Source organism: Haliotis asinina, chromosome 1, assembly GCF_037392515.1.
Source record: "Haliotis asinina isolate JCU_RB_2024 chromosome 1, JCU_Hal_asi_v2, whole genome shotgun sequence".
NCBI lineage: Eukaryota > Metazoa > Mollusca > Gastropoda > Lepetellida > Haliotidae > Haliotis > Haliotis asinina.
The window spans coordinates 9,818,059-9,840,502 of NC_090280.1; the positions used below are offsets into that span (position 1 = coordinate 9,818,059).

General features: G+C 38.5%; 1 protein-coding gene across 1 annotated transcript; it reads right to left on the reverse strand.

Annotated features, from left to right (window-relative positions):
- Positions 1 to 1,705: 1,705 nt before the first annotated feature.
- On the reverse strand, positions 1,706 to 22,311 carry LOC137286749 (hormone-sensitive lipase-like). Its single transcript, XM_067818730.1, has 9 exons — positions 21,603 to 22,311; positions 10,472 to 10,627; positions 9,505 to 9,582; positions 8,566 to 8,748; positions 7,669 to 7,800; positions 6,870 to 7,014; positions 6,243 to 6,461; positions 4,036 to 5,183; positions 1,706 to 2,717 (listed from the first exon to the last, which is right to left on the reverse strand). Exons 1-9 carry the CDS (start codon positions 22,152 to 22,154, stop codon positions 2,520 to 2,522), a joined length of 2,811 nt encoding a protein of 936 aa, XP_067674831.1. The 5' UTR covers positions 22,155 to 22,311; the 3' UTR covers positions 1,706 to 2,519.
- Positions 22,312 to 22,444: the final 133 nt, after the last annotated feature.

Here is a 22,444-nt window from a genome sequence, read left to right on the forward strand (position 1 = left end):
TAACACAGACATCATCTAGGAACTGGAGCAGTGGCTCTGATGACTACACAGATGAAATACGATAAATATAGATTATCACATGTGTGTGTTTTGGGATGGTTAATATCCAGCATTAGGAGCTAAATACACTGTGTTTATTCCTAATGTGGTATATTAACCATCCCCAAACACATGAGTGTGATAACCTATTTATCATTCACTGTGAGTCTTACTTTATAACTTAAAAAAATGTGATTCCATCTGCAAGATCACGCAAGCAAACTTCGTGGGATGCTTCCACATATAATGACATCACAAATATGTGCATAGTAATATGTGACATCACAACCTCAGTGACTCACATTTTCTCCTGATCATGCAGCTGAATGCATTAGGTCATCTAGTTTCAAGTAAGTTTTTATGTTAAAGCAAGTATTGTTGTCAACAAATCTTAGCTTACATTTGAAAAAAACCACTAAACAACTTCAGAAACCTTCAGTTAGCCCTTTGAACAACAAATACGCTTTAATGTTGACATGAGATTTTGCACCTGGATTCCTGGGTCGTTCTCTCGCTAACACTGACAATCAGATGGGGAACTGAGGTTGGTATTTTCAATTCATTCAAGTCAATGAATTTCTATCTTTGCTTTGTAACCTACTCCATCTCTCAAAACCAGCCATGACTTTTCTGGGATCAAGGCACTGACAGTACCGTAACCATGGTCATCCATCCAGACACGACCGCCGACCCTCGACCCATGTTTGTTTAGACTGTGAAAGTAATCCCCAAAATTTGCATATGACCTCTCTAATTTGCACTGATATCAGGATATGACCCAAGTGGATACAGAAAAATATCAGCTGCCTTTATCCAGCAGAGAACACTATCCATTGTATGATAGAACATCTTAACAGACAATAATTTTGTTACAAGGATGTTCTAATTCAACAATCCCCAAACTTAAGCATCACATACATATTATCTTGTTGAGAAACAGGAGCAACCAGGTCATTGCCTTGGATTGTAGAGAGTGGAAACTGATTTATTGCCTGAAGTCAAGTCCTGTACTGGGTTTGTGGACTTGTCTAAAACATATGACTTTCTAGTTTTCAAGGTTTTTGTGATGGGAGACATGGAACCATAATGTGTGAGGACAAAATGTTGATGTGAGGTCCTGTGATCACCCTGTACTGGAGGCAATACGTTTGTGGATACTGAATATCATGGTATTGCAGAGGTACTCTCTTAAAGAGAGTGAGGCTGTTTTATGCTAATGGATGCAACACCAGCTGGTCAAGCAGCAAGTAAGATTTACACAAATACCTAAGTGTATGTTGACAAGTACAATTGGTGTGAACTTACAACTCACTGCATATTCACTTCGAAGAACTTGGTAAAGCGATAACTGAAAGTTACAAAATCAAAAGCACACCTTTATACCACTCATTGCTCCTTAATAACCTCTTCACCTACTGTCTATCATCCTGTGTCTGTAACACAGAAAGCCTGTTGCTGTAATGATGGCACATTCACAACAACAAAATCTAATCACCCTTTCTACAAGTGTGTGACCGTTCCTTAAACACTTGCCTAGGATATGTTCAGGACTTTCAAGAGGTTACATTTTACCCATGGGTGAAAATTTAACTACATATCTAACAATAAAAAATACAGATATTGCAATGTGTTTTATATCACACTACACTTGTTTGTCATAAAAATATTTTTTTTTGCACAGAAATACTTATGGCGGTTTCATTACCCTCCCAAACCATGGTCACTTTTGGGAGGCTGTCTTCCTGCCCTCACTAGCCCTTCTGACATATCTCTATGGTCAATATACAAACCAAGAACAGACAAACAAACAGTGAGTGTGTCTTCCATGGACACCCTCAGTGTTTAAATGAATTAGCACAGTGAAATGTAAAGTAATTACAACATTGCCAATGCATTTCCTTTCAAAGGTCATATATATTTACATAATGTACGTACAGTTAAAACATTATCAGACATTCAAAACAAATGATGTGTTTTGCTTCATACTATCAATTTTCCGATTGATTGGGTTCAGTCACAAAGCTACATATAAGCATGTAGGTATATCAAAGCTTTTCTGTACTCTAAGCCCTCTGACTCTGAAACACAATAAACTTCTGTTCTTTTCTGTTCATAACAAGGCTTTTCAAGCATCCTATAATATCACCACGACATATTAGCAGAAACATAGCAAAATTTAGTTAGATAACTTGTTAAATAAAGATGTCAGAATTCTGATCTAAAAACACACTGTGTAAAAGTCCAGATAAAACATATTTTTCCCTTGCCATGCATGAGATCATTTCCAGCATGAAGTGCACAACATATTTCTAAAATATATTAACCACATCTGCTACTATGTCATGAAAACGTATCTGAATGAAATCAGCACGAATGACATATACACTCATTACTGTTGCTGGGTTGTGGTTTGTCTTGAAGCAGGTACAACAGTGATACAACCTGCGTATCTGTTGACTTCACTGGTACACAGGACTAGTCTACCTGGGAGCTAACATATCCTGGAGTTTGGAGATACAGACTTCTGATGCTTGCTTTGCCTCCTTGCACACCAGAGCAAAGTTGAGGAAACCATGAGGAAGATCATCAACAAGGTGGAGGTCAACCGAGTTGCCCAGTTTCCTGAGTCGTTTCGTAAACATGATGGAGTCGTCAAGGATAGGGTCAAGGTGACACGCCTGTGAATTGGATATCATTACGTGTACAGTTTCACTGTGTTATCACAGGCATTGTTGTTATTGTATGCCTTTGACATATATAGGAATTTTTAATAACAATATCAATATTGGCACAATATCATGGAATAAATAAAACTATCATAAAGTAATATGCCGCAGAATATCATGCATTTATCAAGATGGAAGTTATACAAACAAAATCATTGCTGGATAAACACTTGGAGCATAAAGTAATAATAATGACAATAACATCATTGTTATTATATTGGAACTTACCATAACAACATGGGGTTATCAAGGATAACAATACATTTGAATGCAGTAAAATGTAGTAATGAGTGAGTGAGTGAGTTTAGTTTTACGCCGCACTCAGCAATATTCCAGCTATATGGCAGCTGTCTGTAAGTCATCTAGTCTGTACCAGACAATCCAGTGATCAACAGCATGTGCATTCATCTGCACAACTGGGGACCGAAGACGTGTCAACCAATTCAGCGAGCCTGACCACACGATCCCAGTAGTCGCCTCTTGCGACAAGCAGTCAGCTTTCATGGCAAGCATGGGTTGCTGAGGGCCTATTCTACCCCAGGACCTTCAGGGGTCGTAAAATGCAGTAATCCAAATGGCTACATGATAGTTGTGTTGTGTTTGCACAGCATGGAATAAACGCTTCCAGTGCATAGTAACTGATATCACATATTTCATGACTACTACTCAGTGCATATCTGTGAATGAGTTGGGTGTTAGGCCATTTTGATAGGTAAGAATAAGTCTTCCAGTAATAACCCAGCATATCACCACTATGAGGAAGTGCAGCCCTGTGTCAGTTACGACTTGGTGAAACACTCACATGAAGCCCAAGGGATGCAACTCTACGCAGCCAATTGCATTACTTTAAACAACTTCACAACGAAGCAGCAGAATGACAGCAGGAGCAAAGGAAATGAAGCCTATTATGGACAAATACATGTGGGACTTGGGCCTTTGTTATGAAGGATAAATAACCTCTGTTATAACTCGCCACTATCATCACTTAGTCTTCAAGATTGTACTCAGCAACACTCCAGCTGTTTGCTGGTGGTCTGATGCTGATAACTTATACTGGGCCAGACAATCCACTCATTGACATCATGTATGCAGCTGGGATATCATGACATGTGTCAGTAAGTCTGACATACTGATCCCAGATTTGGACTCTTATAACAAGTATGTATGTTGCTGAAGTGCAAATCATAAACAGTTTTTTAATACAGAGTACATAGTGTACACATAATACATATAGTCTTGTTATATACAACTACAAAAGGCCTCTACTTACCACCAGACTGAGATGAGGTAGCCCCTTCAACATGTGATCTGGGGCCAGTAGTGGAGACATGAAGGGGTTCTTCACTATAGGCAGGCGCCGTATTGCATGCAGCGGACTCTGAGCGGTGTGGCGGTGCCGGAGGAAGTCTGTAGGGGACCCTGGATTGTTGACAGTGGTCTTGAAAACCCCCGCTGAGGCAGATCGATGCATATGTGTTGCTTGGGGCTGATTTGTTTTGAGTGGTGACTCAGATGTCTTTTTCAAATTGAGATGCAGCTTTGATCGGAGGGCTGATGGTGAGTTCTGAGCTGAGCTCCCTGCACTGCTGGGTAGATCAGTTATATCCACAGTATTGGCATCAGTGTTAGAATGACCCATGTCTGCACTGTGAGTCTGGTGTTCCTGGTTTGCAGACATCTGTTCTTCAATATGACAGCCACTGTCTACAGATGGAGTGGATATCATTCTGAAGTTAGGGTTCAAAACAGGAGCTTGTATCACAAACTGGCCTTCAAGTTCAGATACACAGTTATCTCCCTGTTTAGACTGACCTTCGGAGTTATCTCCCTTTTGAAATGCACCTTCTGCTAGGTTAGACTGTCCATTAGCAGACTGTGGATTCTTATCAAATAGAATTTCATACCCAGATGATGTATCAGAGTCTCGATCTAGATTCATCTGACTGATCTGTTGTGTAGAATCTTCAGCTAACACATCAGCAATCTCCTTACAGATTCTCTGTCCTTCTGACACTGGAGTTGGACTGTCCAGCCTAATGTCTTCTAGTGACTCACCCTGCACCTTGGCCACTTCCTGGAAACCTACCTCGCCCTTACCCTCTCCAGGGGTGAAGAAAGTGTCTGGTGACGGGGAGTCCATTACAATTCCCGATCCCTCATTCAAGTGAAGCACTTCAGTTTGAGTGATGAGATGGTCCACACCATCTGCACAGGGAGATGGAGTCAGTTGGTCCATCTGTGAAGAGTGGACAACTGGGCCCCTGGTCTTCGCTGCATTCTCATCCTGGGAAATGATGACCCAGTCTGTGTCTGTTGACTCATCAGACTTGAGTTTAATGGAACTGAGCGATTCCTGGTCACCCGGAAACACTGTGCTTGCCAGTCCAGACGCCAGTTCGTCTGACACACCAGCATATGCTGTCAAAACAAATTTCCATATTAAAATAAGACTCATTACATGTCTTAAGTAAACAGTTGGCAGTGTTTTTGCTTGTACCACATGCCATAGTAAGAAAATGGCAATACCATGATAATAAAGGGTCAAATGAACCAAACAGGATTAGTGAAATTGTATTGAATGAGTTGCGATTATGTGCCACATCTTTTGTGACTGAAAAGGAGATTAAACATCAGTCAACTGAATATATATTTAAACTGCCAAATGTCAGTCATTAATGATCCTGATAGACACAGCAACTAACACAATAACAGAGGTCCCATGCTAACAGTATTTCTCTGTGGATTGTTATTTTTCCTCTGATCGAGCATTTTGCTTGAATTTCTCAAATAGGAGAAAACAGAGGAAATCAATGAAAACAGGTATTCGACATGAATTTTATGTATACAGACACTACATGTTGTAACAGTGAACAGTTTATACCTGTAATCCTAGAACAATCAATGGTAAGATATGAGCAATAAGCATCCTTTTCAAGCAGTTTTTTTAAATCACTGATGACTTCTCAAATATTTCATGCTTTTTGAGTGAGTAACTGAGTGACTATGGATTTACGCCACATTTAGCAATATCCCAGCAATATCATGGCTGGGGACACCGAAAATGGGTTTCACAAATTGCATCCAAGTGGGGAACTGAACCCGGGTCTTCACAATGATGATCAAACACTTTAACAACCAGGGTATCCCCATGGTGGGAGCATGATGGGCGAGCTGGCTAAGGCGCCAGGCTTGTGATCCGTCGAGGTTGAGGTGTCGGGATTGAGCCCACCTGTGACCGGGTGTAAAAACCTTGAAGTCAGCTTTGTGTGCAGACTCTTTCAGTGTTGTCACAACCCCTAGTGTACAATACACAAACCTGTGCACTTAAAAGAACCCACGAATCTGTTGGTATATGACCAGATAGTGGCCACATGAATACGTGCATAGACTTAGTTGCGGGTACAGCACTCCACCAGCTGTTAATGGGTACCTCACATTAATCTATACATGTTACTATTGTTACTGATGATGACATACCTGCGAGACACCTGGACAGAATGCCAACCGGCAGCAGGGGGTCCATTAGGCAGAGTAGCCGTGAGGGGGAAGGTGTGTAGCGCACCAGCACTGGGGTGTAAGCAGCCATGATGCCATCAGGGCAGCGGATGCCGAACTCAGCAGCTCTCATGGCCGTGGATATCATGAGGTTTCCTCCTGCACTGTCTCCTCCAACACAGATTCTCTCCCCAGTTGTACCTGGTCAACAGTCAGCACACATCAGTCTCTACTGCACATGCTCTGAGACAAATTGTAAAGGGACTTTGAGTACTGATCACAGCTATATCACTTCAACTGGTACATTGCTTTCTGAACAGACCAGCTAAACTGGTAAATATACATTACTGGAAATGGTTCACATACACTGTCCATCCATTTGATAGCAATTCACTTAACATTTCTGGAACCTCCTGGGATTAAAGGTCTATAGTTATTTTTATTTGTCACAAGTGTTGGTTGAAAGGATCAGGTGGTCAGTGACTTGAATCACTGTACAGTACACATCTTGTCTCAACCATGCCAACTACTGCCCGCGATTTGGATTTAGAGACTTGTGTCATATTGTGTGAACATTGCTGAGGTGCACAAGACAACAGGCAAACATACCCAATTTGTCACAGTTCTGTGTGGCCCATGCATAGGCATAGAAGCACTCCTCCAGGGCACGGGGGAAGGGAAACTCTGGTGCCAAGGAGTAGTCTATGGACAGTATGGGTACGTTCAGCTCTTTGGCCCAGTGGCGCAGGTAGACCTTAAAAAATCAATGTAGGAACAGACTCTCAAACTTGAAACATTCTGCTGTAGCAAAACAGTTCTTCTCATATGCTGATACCTTTTCTTCTGAAAGGAAACTGATTCAGATGTAAATAAGGAGAGAAGGATTTCCCAAGCACTTCACCCATGCATGTTGGACATTTTGGTAAAGACAAAGTTGCAGAGTTGCAGCCAGATTTATCTCAAAGTTATGGAATGATGACAAAATTCAGATTTATTCTGGTACCTGTTGCAGGCTTGAATAACTGATTTGATCCATCTTAAAGCACGAGTTAAACATAATTTATAGAATATTTAATGAATTTATGTGATGAGTTTTTCATTTCACGACCTTATTTTGCATGTACCAGATTATGGGTATATGACAGAACTTTGCCTCTGTGTTCCTATTTAGACATCGTCTCAGTAACAGAATATGTGACAGGTTCATGCAAATATTGAATTGAATATTTTTTCTTGAATAAGTTTGTTAATATGTGTTTGCTGATTCCTATATTTGCCAAAGTAATATAGTCTGCACATTAACCTGAAATATATCATCTTCAAGTTCCCCAAAATGGTGTTGTGTATAACACTTGGTGCACATTATTATACTCAATTAACAGTGGCACTTTAGTCATCAACTCGTTACCTCATGTGACTTGGATGACTGAGCCACGAACCCTCCCCCGTGGCAGTGAACCAGCAGGCCCGGAGCTTTGGGTGCCAGCTTTGGAGCTGGACGGCCATTTTTAGACTTCGTAGGCTGCTTCAGATGACATTCCTGAAGGGAGACAACTTACTAAAATGTCCATGTTCCCAACTGTCAACTATGCTAGACAAAAAGATGCATGTCAGGTCTAAAACAAATTATGAAAAAAATCACAAACCAGTTGGTCAACAACTTGGCAACAGTATGTAGATTTGTGTAAACTTCAGGATGAGTAGGTCAAAATGTGTGCAATCAGTTTTCAAAACTTCTCACTTGACTATTTTATTACATTGTTCAAGTGTATTTTGTAACTATTTTATTTGCTTTCAAACAAGCAATAACATGCATGTAATATTCTTGATTATATTATTTATTCTGACATAAATCCTTGTGAACGTTGTTGATCAAGTCTTGTGCCACTTTCTTTTGGCACTGACATTTGTGATTCTGGTAATGTGCAACTGATCTCTGATTGTTTTGACCAGATCATCTTGTTTAGGTGCCACCATGGTCTTAAAGCCTGTGAAAATGACCTTGGGAGGAAGAATCCTACTAGGACACAGAACTCTTAACATCCGTTTCTGGACATAAACCTAGAGGCCAGCTCTGCAAGGGAAGAAACTAGACATTTTCAGTCACTTACCTTCCTTCTCTCAGGAAGCCATGTGGCTTGCCAAAGAAGTGTGGCTTGCCTGAGCAACAAAAACCACTGACAAGTATAGGGGAAGAAATATTGGAAAACCTAGGCAAGTGTTACAAGAGACGTCCTCAACAGAAGATTGAACACATAAGCATGTTAAAGATGGATAGTTGCCACCAGCCTGAAAGTTTCCTTACCTGTCCGTCCCTAAGGATTGATGAAATGAGCCTAACTTGTACATGTCCCGGGCCGGTGTGAGAACATGGGGGTGTGATCACAACAATATCAGACCCGTCAGCTGTGGGCATTTCAAAAGAATCTGGCCCAAGGGAGATAACCTCATTCACCTGAACGGGTGGACATACCAGGGATGGCAATGACTGCAAAATGTGAATATGTCAAGGTCATGTACACATTTACAATCACAAACCTGTAATCTTGCCTTTTAATATGGAGCCTTCTCTACTCAGAATCAGATCTTATCAAGGGTTCTTCCGTTAAATCCTTCTCATCCAATAATATGTTACAGAATAAAGAGTGAGTGAGCATGGTTTTACGATGCTTTTTGCAGTATTCCAGGAATATTGTGGTGGGGACACACCAGAAATGGCTTCATGCATTGTACTTCTGTGGGAAATCAAATGCCAATCTTTGGCATGATAAGCATATGCTTTAAACAAAAGGCTATCTATATCTAACTAAACCTTAGAATGAAGAAGTATCTCTATCACACAAAAACAACATTAACTGAAAAAAGGTGGAGAAAGATATCCAAGAAAACAGAAAATGTTACACATATTTCCATGGATATCCTTGTGCATCAGCCAGAAGGCTAGAGGCACTGGTGAGCTAGTGTACATTTAGAAATCTCTTATACATGTACATAAACAAAACATTAGTCATTCTTGGGTTTATGGAAAGTGATGGAAACTGAAAAATGTTGTTTCAGCCCTTTTTTCAGTTCAAGAAAAAAGCCCTGCCTATTTCCTGAATTTCCTGTCTTCTATTCGCAGTTCACAACTTGAAGTCAAATTTCATCAACAAGGGTGGATAAGTCTCTGCTTCATTCTTACAACATGTGCAATGTTTCAGAGTAGATCCAAAAACTCTCCAAGAGAGATATGTCAAATTCATACCTTCATTATTTCAGTTTCAGTGATCCCCCAGAATGCTTTGCAAAACTTGACGTCTGCTGTCCGTGTTGTATAAACAACCTGTAAGGAAACACATTTCAAAGTAGTCTTTACACTTAGCAGTAACAATTAATATGCTTTTGTCATATAAGCTTTCCAAAATAAGCAAAAAGGAATAGTCCATGACACAATCTTTTCTTTCTATAAAGTGATTGGCAGATTACCAGCAACTGACACAACCTTCCACACAATGACAGATGGTGAATCTTTGCTCAATGGTCAGACTACGTATGTACATCAAACTCAGTTAGTGTCAGGTCGACTTAGATCTATCAAGTCAAAAAGACCATCACATCTGTCAGATGGTAACATGGAAAGGCTTTTCAAATTTGAAGAAAAAACATTCAGTTCAATACTACACAGAAATATCCCTAATAAAATTTAAAGTAGCACTGATGTGAAAATGTGAGACCCTGACTAATACTGATTTAGAATTTGTCCAAACAGAAATGTGAGCACCTTTCTCCAATTTCATTTAACTGGATAGGACACAAAATCACTGGGGGCTTGTGCACAAAAGCTTGTACCACATAAGAATGACATCAGAGTGTTTACAAAGCATAAAGCTAAAAGCACCATCTGTAAGCCTTTGTGCACAAAATTCCATTTCTGTACTCTTGTTCTTGTGGAAAAACTCAGTATTTTCACATTAAAGTTTGAAAACAATGACAACTGATTATTTTGTATGATGAACTAGTACATCCAAGTAACACAATACACCATTTCATGTCTTCAGCAACAAGGAAATTTTGGCAAATCACTTGTCTGTCATGTGAATTAATACACCATGAACAAAGGGTAATGTCACGTGTCTGTGCACTGTGATGTCATAGCTTCAGATCAGCATCAGGATTTCATGATGCCTTCTTAATGCATCAGTTTATACCTTAAGGCTGCCTCATACACTAACCTGCTGAGCACGGAGTTCAGGGTTCATCCAGTACTTCCCACTGCTAACAAGGGAGGTGGCTAGCTGCATCACCTGTGAGTTTTCTTGATAACCCTCAGAGAAAGATGCCATTGCTATGGCAACAGCATGAAGAGGACGCTGCATTGAGTCACAGAACTGCAAAAAATGTTCATAAAGGCATCAGTGAAAATAGAAATCAAATCAATGATACTGGATAGTTAGCATCATATTTTCAGTATCATTGTACGTCCGCTTCACAGAAGGGAATTTCAAAGGGATTTCAAGTGTTCCACTATCTTCCCATAGAGGTAGGAGAAAAGCATAATAAACATGAGTCAGTTTAAGTATAAGATATCAATTTTATTCAGAAAATTACATTACTTAAAGACAGCTATTGATGTTGTAATCTTAGCAGAGGACTACAGTATGTAATTATCTCAAGACTGACAGCAGGACCACAGGATTAAGGGTCTGCAGAGATGGCTAGTCTGAAACTGCCATAAAGTTAGCATGAAGTACTAAAAGTTTTCTCCCAAAGCAGTGTCATTGTGAATTAAGATACATACATTTGTGAAGACCATTTACTAGTGTGTGAATACTGATAAAAGTGGGAACCCTGCATGAATTATGTTGAAACAACTAACTTCACCATGAGGACAAATCCTGTGTGGGTTGTGACATCCTCCACTCTGCAGGGATTCCAGGACCAAGAAATGGTAAAATGTATAAAAATTATGTTCTTGATATGTTGTTTATTGGTTGGTTTTTAAATGTTGCTCTCATCTATTCCCACAATAAATACATGCACCTAGACTTGACATTTCAGGAAAAAACATCAAGAACATGCAACTTGCATCAGTCAGCCAAGGCAGTGGGTCAGACTGTTTGACATCCTCTGAACTTGGTTCGTCACCTCTTATGACAAGTATCTATTACATTGACAAACTATGGAAAATAACATCTAATATTTCATGAGTGCAATGCTTTGGTACAGATTCTTGTACCGCTGCCCTGCTTGATACCTCATCAAGTAACAAGGCTGTTTTCTATTAAAGGTCACATGAAACCAAAAATTAAACATAATTAAAACACAGTTGTCACTTATTCATAATATACAAAAATAAAAATGCATTGATGATTAAGGAAACACAAACAAACAAAATTATAATCACAAATCAAAAGTGCAAGAATTGAACCCAGTCAGAGCTGGTGGATGTGCACTCAAGTGTAACGAAGCATTTTCACTGGCCACTGGTTTATTTGCCGATGCGCTTATAAAGCCGATAGGTGTTAATTTCAAATTGCATGAGGTCAATGATTGAACTTGTGCAACTTGCATATTGTCATTAGCAGACAGGCAGCCAGATATATGGATAGGTGTCAATAAACCAGACATTGAGTTTTCTCTGTGAAAGAGTCTGTTTATCCCAATCAACATGAGTGGATTATTTACTTGTTTGTGCACACAACCAAGATCAGAGCACTCTTCAAGACCTTATACTCTGGGCAGACGTATTGTTTCAAGCTCCGTGTTATGAAGGCAGCAGAGAATTGCTGTTGAAATCACTTTTTCCCCCAGCACTGTGGGAGAATTAGTGAATTGTTTGAATTTTGTGGGGTTTTTTTCTTTCAACCTTATAGGCTGAATTGGCATTTTTGATGATTTGTTTCGGTAAGTGCATACCAAAAAGTATCAGAATCTGCAAAGTTGTGTTTTATGTTGCATATGACCTTTAAGTTTGTCAATATTGTACTACCAACTTCTGGAATGCAGCTCAAAGAAGCATGTGTTGCTGATGAATGAATGTCCTGCTTGTAGCATGTAGAACAAGTGAGCCAGTGCCTTGATGGTGACAGTCTGCTATCTGGAGGGAGGGAAACAACCTATTGCCCAATGTTCCAGTCCAGTGATTATTTTCTATCAGGCAAGCAAATTTGTATATCACAGTGTTCCAGTGTCCAGTTGACTTTCCAGTGTCAATTATGTTGCTTATTTAAAAATCAACAAGAAAATTGGCTAGTATGGTTAAAATATTACCAAGGCAATTGCAGTATACTAGCAATTTTAAAGTTATTTCCACCACAGATATACCATGTATCTGGACTGATTAGTTGTGTGAAGGTGAATTTTCTACTAACATTGTGTGATACACATTATCAAAAATATGTCAGTACTTCAAAATTATCAGTACACCTCCACTTGCAATATGAGGTGTAAGTACACCCACACCTTCCAAAGTTATCTGGACCCCTGTCTATATGTGCACTGCAATACAATCAACATATCATAACCATGTCTTTGGAGGTCAACTAAAAGGACTCTTACACCTTGCAACTTAAACGTGTTGAAGGCAAGATGAGGTGAGTTAAGGTCATTATTTATTATCATTATAGGATATTTATATAGCACACATATCCATGCAACTAATATATGCTCAAAGGTTTTTCCATTGATCATTGGATGTCTGTCTCAACTCCCTTGGATCGTGCAACACTTGGAGGTCATAATGAAGCATGAATGGATGCTTAGACGTCTGATTTTACAGTGCTTGCTCACCACGACACCATGCACACTCTACTCACATGTAAACATGATCAAAACTGTGAGTCAACCAACCCTCTATCTATTCTAACACCTAGTGCCATTGTCAGGCAGGGAAACAACAAATAGCTGGGATTCAAACCACTCACTAAATATGGACTTTGAATTTAGCAATGGTGAGAGGAGGCATGAGTCCATTTTCTTGTGTGCTAGAGATCTCTTCATGAGACATTGGTATACATGTCCTCAGGAAAGAAAGTGTAAGCTGCTGTAACATTGCATGTTTAAACTGTTTGCCCAACTTTCCTGCAATTACAGTGTTTCATTCAGTGTAACCCTAGGTTATAATAGTTAAAACTGAACTAAAGGTCAGTCCAAACAGACCCTAATCCATTCGCTTGGATATGTACCTTCAAGGTGATAAATGATACATTTCATGGATAATGTTTACTTTTCCAGTGAGGCTGGTAACATCTTGTTCAGCATCTAGAGGTTCATGTATATAATCATCATGCATCATGCTCAGAGCTGTGGTTGTTTGGATGGTCGATATACTGTAAAAGTTCATTAATTTCACAACATGTTTTCCTGTTTTATCTATGCAGCTAACACACTAATACAAGAAATGTCCAAAGCATGCATTAATCACAAAAAGAGTTGTGAAACACTGCAAGAAAATGACAGCTGCAGGTTATAACAGTTTATTTTGATCAGTCACATATCTTGACCTGCTCAAAGGCACAAAGGTTCAATCAATATTTCTGATTATCACATTTGAAAACCGTGTAACTGAAAATATCATACATGAACTATTGTCATGGAATAATTTTCAAATTTACACTGACAATAACACGTCTATATTCATGAGCTAATCCATACGTATGTTCAGGGCAGCATTTTGACGGTAATCCCTGCATACAAAATTATGTTACCTCTCACCACCAATGTGGAATATGCTGATATATTTCAGAGTCATTTTTGCTCAGTGTTACATATCAACATTTGTCATTATCGACTGATATTCATTTAACAACCTGACGGAACTATATCGACTGTGAGACCAACTTGAAACAATTCATTTTGATTACTCAATGCCATTTACAAAGTGGTCAAATGTAACATATGTCACATTTGAGATTACACTTTCCTAGGAAAATACAAATTCCTCAGCGGTGGCCGAACAGGTTAGGTGGCTGACCTTGTGTGATGGCAATTACTGACTCTGAGGGGGTGGGTTCAAATCCTGAATGGGACTGAACCAAAAAAGTACCCTAATTTGTACTTTCCTAAGAAAAACTCACCCAGAATATGACATATGTTACAATTAATTTAGAACAGAATAAACAATTTTTCACAGTTTGCCTGCCAATAGCAGCTCGTTGAAGTCTAAAACAGATCCCCATCAACACTACAAACACTCTGCAGGAAATGATCCTAACATCATGTTAATGGAAGGCACCTCATTAGCACTCAAGATGTGGTGACAGCCAGTATATATTATAACACACAGATAACCAGGTTTCTATTGCTCTTTAAAAAAATTTACTTCCATTTTTCTATTTCCATTACACTTACACATAGGAATTAATCATGAAGTATACAAACACATAATAAACTGAAACAGCCTCTGACTGATCACAAGATACAGTATCTTGTTACTGACACTGATGGCCTATATTATGTTCATGTGTATATATGATAACTGTGGCATACTGATCATAACTCACACGGTCACCCATGTTAGATAAGTAAAACATCATCATCATCATCATCATCATCATCATCATCATCATCATCATCATCATCATCATGGTCTATGGGCTGTTAAAGGCACTATGTCAAGCTTTTGTATGACAATTTGGTCCATAATATTAACAGTTGAATCTATCAAATCCGGACTCTGGGCAATCTGTATTTTTTCCACTATATCCAGAGTCTCATTAGTTTATCATTAATACTTGCTTCATAATCCAGACTCTTTCAATTATGGATTGCAGACTAAAATAACAGTCCCAAAAATCAATTTGCTATGAGAACAATGTTTTGTAATATGTACATAGCTGACTAAAAACTGCTTTTGAGATCCTAATCATGATTAATTCAGAAAACAAGATGACTGGTAGTTACTGATAAATGTTCGATATCGTTCAATCCTGAAAATCTGTATAACTTATGAACAAACATCTAAAGATGATAATTTATGTAAATCTTCAAAAATTGATTGTTGATGACAATCCTTTACCTTAAGATTAAATTCTTGTAAAATAATTCCCTATCTCGAAAATGAATAAAGTATGTTTTACATAATACCCCCATGTCTTCCTATCAGCTCTGTCAGCATGGTCAATACTACACAGCATTGCTTAGGGTACCTTTCATTGGGTAAATTCAAAAGTTTCAACAGTATGTAATTACTCTCAAACAGGAGTCAACACAAACATAATTTCTCCCACATTCTGCTATTAAGCAGCAACATTTGCACTCTTGTAACTGACACCTAAACCATATTTGCAAAATCTTACATGAAATTGCTCAATGACATCCCATTTATGGAAACCTCATATTTCAGACGCACATAAAATAATAGGTTTAATTTGTACATCAAATATTTTAAATAAAACCAGAGGTGATACAAACTTCAATCTAGTAGCAAGCAGATTAACCCATGGCTTTATTAGCTTTATTTACGATATTTGGGGCATATTTAGACCGTCATAGCCTGTTAGAAAATGATAAACCAACAAAGCCACAGTAAGTAGACATTTTTAACTTAGTCATTAAAATACCATACTTCACATTTTCTTAATTTGCGCCTCCATTTGGAAAAGCTAAAACTTCAGTTTTGTCAAAATTGACAGATAAACCCTATTTCTAACAAAAAACTGATAAGATGTTGATTTTCCTGTTTAAATTTATGGCAGAATCACCAAACAAAAATAGTCATCTGCACACAGCAATAGATACAATTGCATATATTCTTTCTCCAGCATTTATAATTCCAGTATAAAATTGGTTAATGAACATGACAAAAGAACAATGGACTTAAAATACAACCTTCCTGTACACCACTGAACGAGTTCATGTTTTCAGAAACATATATATATAACATGGACTTGGATAAGGGCAAACTTTATGGATGAGCAACTTCTTTATTCAGGTGAAGCAACTTTTTGATACATCTTCTTGTATTGCTGTCAATCAAGTATTGCCTCATACACGTTAGAACATGTTTCACTTTACAAAATAATAGTTTCAAACCATATTGTTCCGATCACTGCATCAGAATTCATCTCCTAATATTATTGGGTATGTTTCAACTAAATCACCAGTAGGTTGCAAACATTCCTGTGCACAGGTAATTGTTATTTCAAGTCTGTATACAATACAAGTACACATGGTGGCAGTCTTAATCCCTGCATATAAGACAATGCCTAGCGAAAACAAATTAATACTGAAAAGGTAAATAATCTTGTCTATTGGTTATAGATCAGTACCTGAGGGTGTCCAGGTACCTTTTTCCCGAGGAAATCCGTCTTTCCACTCATGTTCCTGGGATAATGCAGCCAAGATGAATTCTCAAAATATCCAGTATGGTGTTCAAGTCCTGTTTATTCTTGTAATGAATTCTCACTCAGAGGATCTCAGATTTTACCTTATTCCCCTGGATTACACACAACACAGGTTCACAAACTTCCTGGCAGAAACTTACTGGTTTCTTGTACAATTCTTGATAATTTCATTTTTTCTCTCAATACACACATAGAACTTCTCAAGTCAACAGTGGGGCCCAGAATCATACACCACTCTCCAGACAAATAACAAAATAGAACTCATGACCATTTTGACTCCTGAAATAATGTCCTACATCAAACAAAAATGTTTGATAGCCCATCTGAATATTGAGTCCCTTTCTCCGACTGTAATTAATGTACCATCAAATCTCCCGGTATAAAAAGACTTCGTTAATTAGCTTTAAAGCATTTGTCAACCAGAGCGGTAAGCACCAGAAGATACTTAACCAAATCATTTCAGCATGCCCCTTTATCGACAATCTCACTGCGTATATCCTGAATATCCATCTACCTCATCTACCTGTGTGTAGTGTCACAGGATCCAACCTTTCCTCCATATTTATAGACGTCTAATTGCACATTGGACATCTTTTTCAAGTCATCTCCCACTGTTTCTTCATGCAAAGTGACAAGATGTTGTTTTCTAATCCCGAAAAAAAAGTCTAATGAAAGTGCAACCCACTAGTGTCAATGGTAAAGGGCAAAAAATGTATATTTCGCATTCTTTTACAATCCGGACAAATGAGTCTGTCACAGACAAGTCCGTAATACACAGATTCCATCATATATATTGGTGCATATGCACTCACTTTAGCTTCGTACTCATGCAATGAAAGACTTATTAGCCGATACGACTTGCCCAAAATTGATACGATAGTTGAAAGATTAGGGATAGGAAACATTTGCCATATATGGGTAAGAACGATTGCTCTGCACATCGAAAACTGTTACATGCATTATTGGCCACACTGGTCTCTACTACAAGCTGTGCTACAGGATATTTGTAAACAGCATTCCTGGAGACATAACTCTATGGGGTTCACAAATAAAATTCAGTCAGCAGTGGGCACAAGCGATCACATAATACAATGTTGCATTGATACATTCCAACTTTTTAAATTCATATTGTAGCTTTGATGGGGACTGATACTAAATATTAATGAGAGAAATTGAATATTGATTATTGGAGAAGTGTGGCATGATATTGAGCTTTTAGATACATGTCATAGAGTGACTGTGAGTAAACACTGAAGCACAGCAATTTCTACTGCAATGAGAGATTCAATTGGAGGCCATCATAAATGCATAACAGATATCTGGGTCCAAAATATTTAATTCAAGCAATTTACCATATCGTTTTGCAGCTTCATTACAACCTTTCAGATCCCCTGAAACAGACTAGAGATTTTTACCAGAAACAATGTTGAACTGTTTCATGTGCTGTGTACCAGGTGGCATGCCCTCAATGATACATAAAATGTTGCCTAGGTGAATAATAATGATACAAATATGATGAAAATATATACTCTGGGATCAACAATGTTACAAGTGACTACTTCGACTGCCAGACAGATAATGTATATTAAGGTAAATGAAATACCTACATGATACTTCATTATCATACACTAGCACCTCTTGTATTTGTCATGGTCCATATATAGCTTTGTTACTAAATCTACAGTGCACAGGTCTACCATACAAACAGTGAACAAATCAAACTTAATTCAGGCCCCCCTAAGTAATTTAGGGATATATGTTTTTATGAAAAGATAGTCACTCTAGGAGAGTGTCACAAGTCATGCCCCTGCAGTTTGTTTACATCTGAACATCGAAGTCGTGCCGATGATTACGAATGTGCGCCAGATATAACATCATTTTTTTAAAAAATGTGTTTAAATTTGTCAATTGCACTTCATAGCAAGACAAATTATGGCTCATAAACTTCTTCATGGCGCACGTTCATGATGTTCGTAATCATCGGCACGACTTCGATGTTCAGATGTAAACAATCTCCAGGGGCATGACTTGTGACACTCTTCTGCAGTGACAATCTTTTCCTAAAAACATAAGCTATTGCCCCGACAACACCTCATACCTAAACGCATTCAACACGGGTGGTCAAAGATGGATAAGTATAAAAATGTAATAGTAGGAACTAAAAACAAATCTCATCGAGACGGGTGCTTCTTCCAACGACGCCATGTTTTGCTGCGTGAGTTTCCGCTCGCGACCAAAAAATCTCCGAAGATGGCCGATCGTGTTTCCAGTATTACCGACATTGCTTCCGATAGGGCCGATGTATTTCTGTTATTACCGCTAAATTACCGATATCGCTGCAATTGTTTCCCGAGTGGGCTGCGTTTGTTTACATTTGAGATGCAATTCCTTCAAATTTGCTGTAATTCCTTCAATTACTTAGGGGGGGCCTGTAATTCATATGCACCAAAACAAGAATCGGAACCGGAATATAACTCATCACCCCCTATTATATTAAGCTGGGTGATTTTTGTTCCCTTGGTGATGTTTTTGTCTTGTGTATATGCATGATATGAGTTCAGTTTTGATGATTTGTTCACATTTGTATTGTAGGCCTGGTGCAGAGATAGGAGAGAAGAGTAGAGGCCAGTATGGGCGAGGCAGGGCTGACTAGCTAGCAAGAAAGATTACTAGTTTCGTCCGGGTTTGGACTCATCAGACAAACCATGCCAAGATCATTCCTGGAAAGTCTGCAGGAATATCCAGTGTGAGTACTTTTACAGTACCCACACGGGTCGTAAATACAGGACCCGCGAACATCATTGCAAAAGCCGCAATGTAATATACTTGCTCACGTTCCACGCCTGCAAGAAACAATATGTGGGTGAAACCAAACAGGCGTTCAGAACCAGGCTTTCTGAACACTTGGCAGGTATCACACACCAGAGAGACAAACCCGTCTCTCACCATTTTAACCTTCCAAACCATCATAAAAGTGATTTATGATACTCTATCATCACTCAACTCAGGGCAGATCCTGAGAAGGAAAACACCACTACATCCGATGCTCCACGGAACTTAAGTGGATTTTTGAGCTCCACACCTTCAACCCGCACAGTCTCAACGACAAAATTGTTGGTTGAAGTTCACCCTGTTTTTATTCAATCTTGTGCAGAGATAATTAGAACAGGTCAGTCAGTACACATCTAACGGTGAGTGAGTGAGTGACTTTAGTTTCACGCTGCACTCAGTAATATTCCAGCTATATATGTAAAGCTGTCTGTAAATAATCGAGTCTCCAAGCAAGTCATTTGTCACCTCAAGCATGGACACTGAAGAACTAACCTGGATCTTCTCATTTGTGTCTTATGGACACTGTGACCAGCATAACTGAATAACCACAGTCAGACACATTTTACTGGTCAGTATGTCACACAGAACATAAACACATTCAAGACAAGAAGACAGAGCAGCTTCTGTTTATTGGTCCAAATTCTCCTCCAAAATTATCTGGTCAGTCAATAAACACAGGTTTGTCAGAGTATTCCTAGCCTATGCTTGGGATCATGCCAGTTTAATCACCTGTTTAATCACATGCAATATGCTTCTTTGATCCTCAAGACTTTGTTGTCATGGCCACTGTCTTAAGTTGCCTGTAACTTCAATTGTTTGTTTGATTTCCAAGTTTGAAAATTTTGAAAAAATGAAGTTTTTTGTTTTGTAAATATTGTATTCAAAAGTTAGCTACAACTGTCATGGGAATTCTAAATGGACATATACCCCAAAGAAGTATCTCTCAAGAAAAAGACTTTGTTGGTTTGTTTGTTTTCCATAGGACCATTCGAAGGAATCTTTGATACTATCAGCAGATCAGGGAGAAAGTTAGAGAGTAATACATTAGTGTAACTTTCAGCAAGTCCCTAACATTTGGAGGATAACAAAATACAACCCCTGGTGTATGTTGGTGGAATGTAATAAAATCTTTACACATGGCTCTTTTTTAAACAATAATTAATCATCTAAAGGGTGAGCCTGAGAAGCCGGTGACAGTGAGACCATATACAGCAGATTTGCCCAGCAGGTTGAAGGTTATTATGTAACAATGACCTCTGGTCATTCTGTGGGTGATGTAATCTACCTGACCTCACCTCATGTTCCTCAGCCAATGACAAGGACACTTTTGTATGGCCACACATCACTCCACATATTACACCATAGCTTAGGCCATGCATAAAAATATTCTTGTTTCCCATTACATAAAAAAAATTCAACCCAACCCTATTTCTTTTATTTTTCACACTTGAGAGAAATTGCACCTTTGACTCAGTAAAAAGGATTGAATATTTCACTAAGTTTTGATTTTCTGTCGAATAAAAGGTGTTAATTTCCTCAGGAATCAAGGGTTTGGGGCATAAAACAAGACAATAATAAAATCTGCCTGCTCATCCCACAGTTTGTTTAGCACAGTAATGAGAAACAAGAATATTTACATGTGGTCTTATTGTTCATGCTATATTGTTCTTAAATGATCGTGTTGTTAAGGACCTGTTTGCATTAATGCATTTCAACATAAAACATGTATATTATTAAGTTCATACAGAATTTGCAAAACTTGTTTCTGACTCCAAACAATAAATGATTTAATATATAGCTTGATTTATGAGCTTTGTACAGCAAATATGACTCATTTTGCTCTTTATCAGAAGTATGTTCAGTACTATGTTTATGTTCAGTCTGACTTGGCACATGAATATGACATATGAACTTGATAGATAACACCCCAATTCTGAGCAGTGGATTATGTTTTACTATGTTATGGTAAACAAAACATATAATGATGCATACTGACAAATGAAGCAGAGAATACATTTTCAATTTATCTTGTTCACTAGATCTTTTGTTTACTCAGTGAAGTTGGTCTCAACATCATCCCACTTTGCTTGAATGTAAAAATGGAATTACCAAGTTAAATGAAATTAAGCTATAATGTGAGTGAAATTATGAGTCAATACACTCATGAACAAATTAAGTATGACCTTACCTGGAATCCAAGACAACGGCCATAAAAACAGTCTTGGTTTAACATCTCAACCTCCTCCATCAACTGCTCTGCAATATTTTCATTCAGATTTTCCTCATCTGCAAACAGGTTTCCATCTTGACAGTAGTTGATGAGCTTGTTCGCATAATAGAGACATGCTCTCAGTTGGCCTATGGTACTGACATAAGCTTCAACCTCTTTGCAGTAGTGGGCTCTTCTGAATAGTATTGAATCTCTGTTCACAACAATATACCTGAGCAACTGAGCTAAATGCAAACAACATTTATAGACAATCCTTATCAAACTTCTGTAACCATTTCCTTTTAAGTCCGGTGACACGTCAAAATCAGACAGTCTTGGCAGTAGGCCAGCGATGTTAGGCTCAATACCCATGTCCAAATATTCGTACAAAAGACAAAATGACGTGTGATATTTAGCATGATGGCTCTGGTTCCCATTTTGAAAGTACTCAATGTTGCTCAAAGCCAGGGATTTCAGTTCCTTGATAAGTGATGACAGCAAGCGACCGGGATTGTCGTTTTCAAGAGACATCTTAAAGTTACTGTTTCGTCTTTTTCTATACACAGTCTTGCCTGAGTCGATCAGTTGTTTACAGCACGCTACTGTCACACCACCTCTTCAATTCTCAGTTACAAAATTGACAGCTGATAAACAGTGTTTACTTCTGTCAGCAGCCATTTTTTAAGTTACGGAGCGAATATTGTGCGCGTCGTGTCATTCGGAAATGTTCGGTAGAATCCGTCAATTGGTTGTATTTGCACGAAGAACGAGTCATATAAGATCAGGGAAAGAATCCTACATGTATTGCGCAGTAATAAATA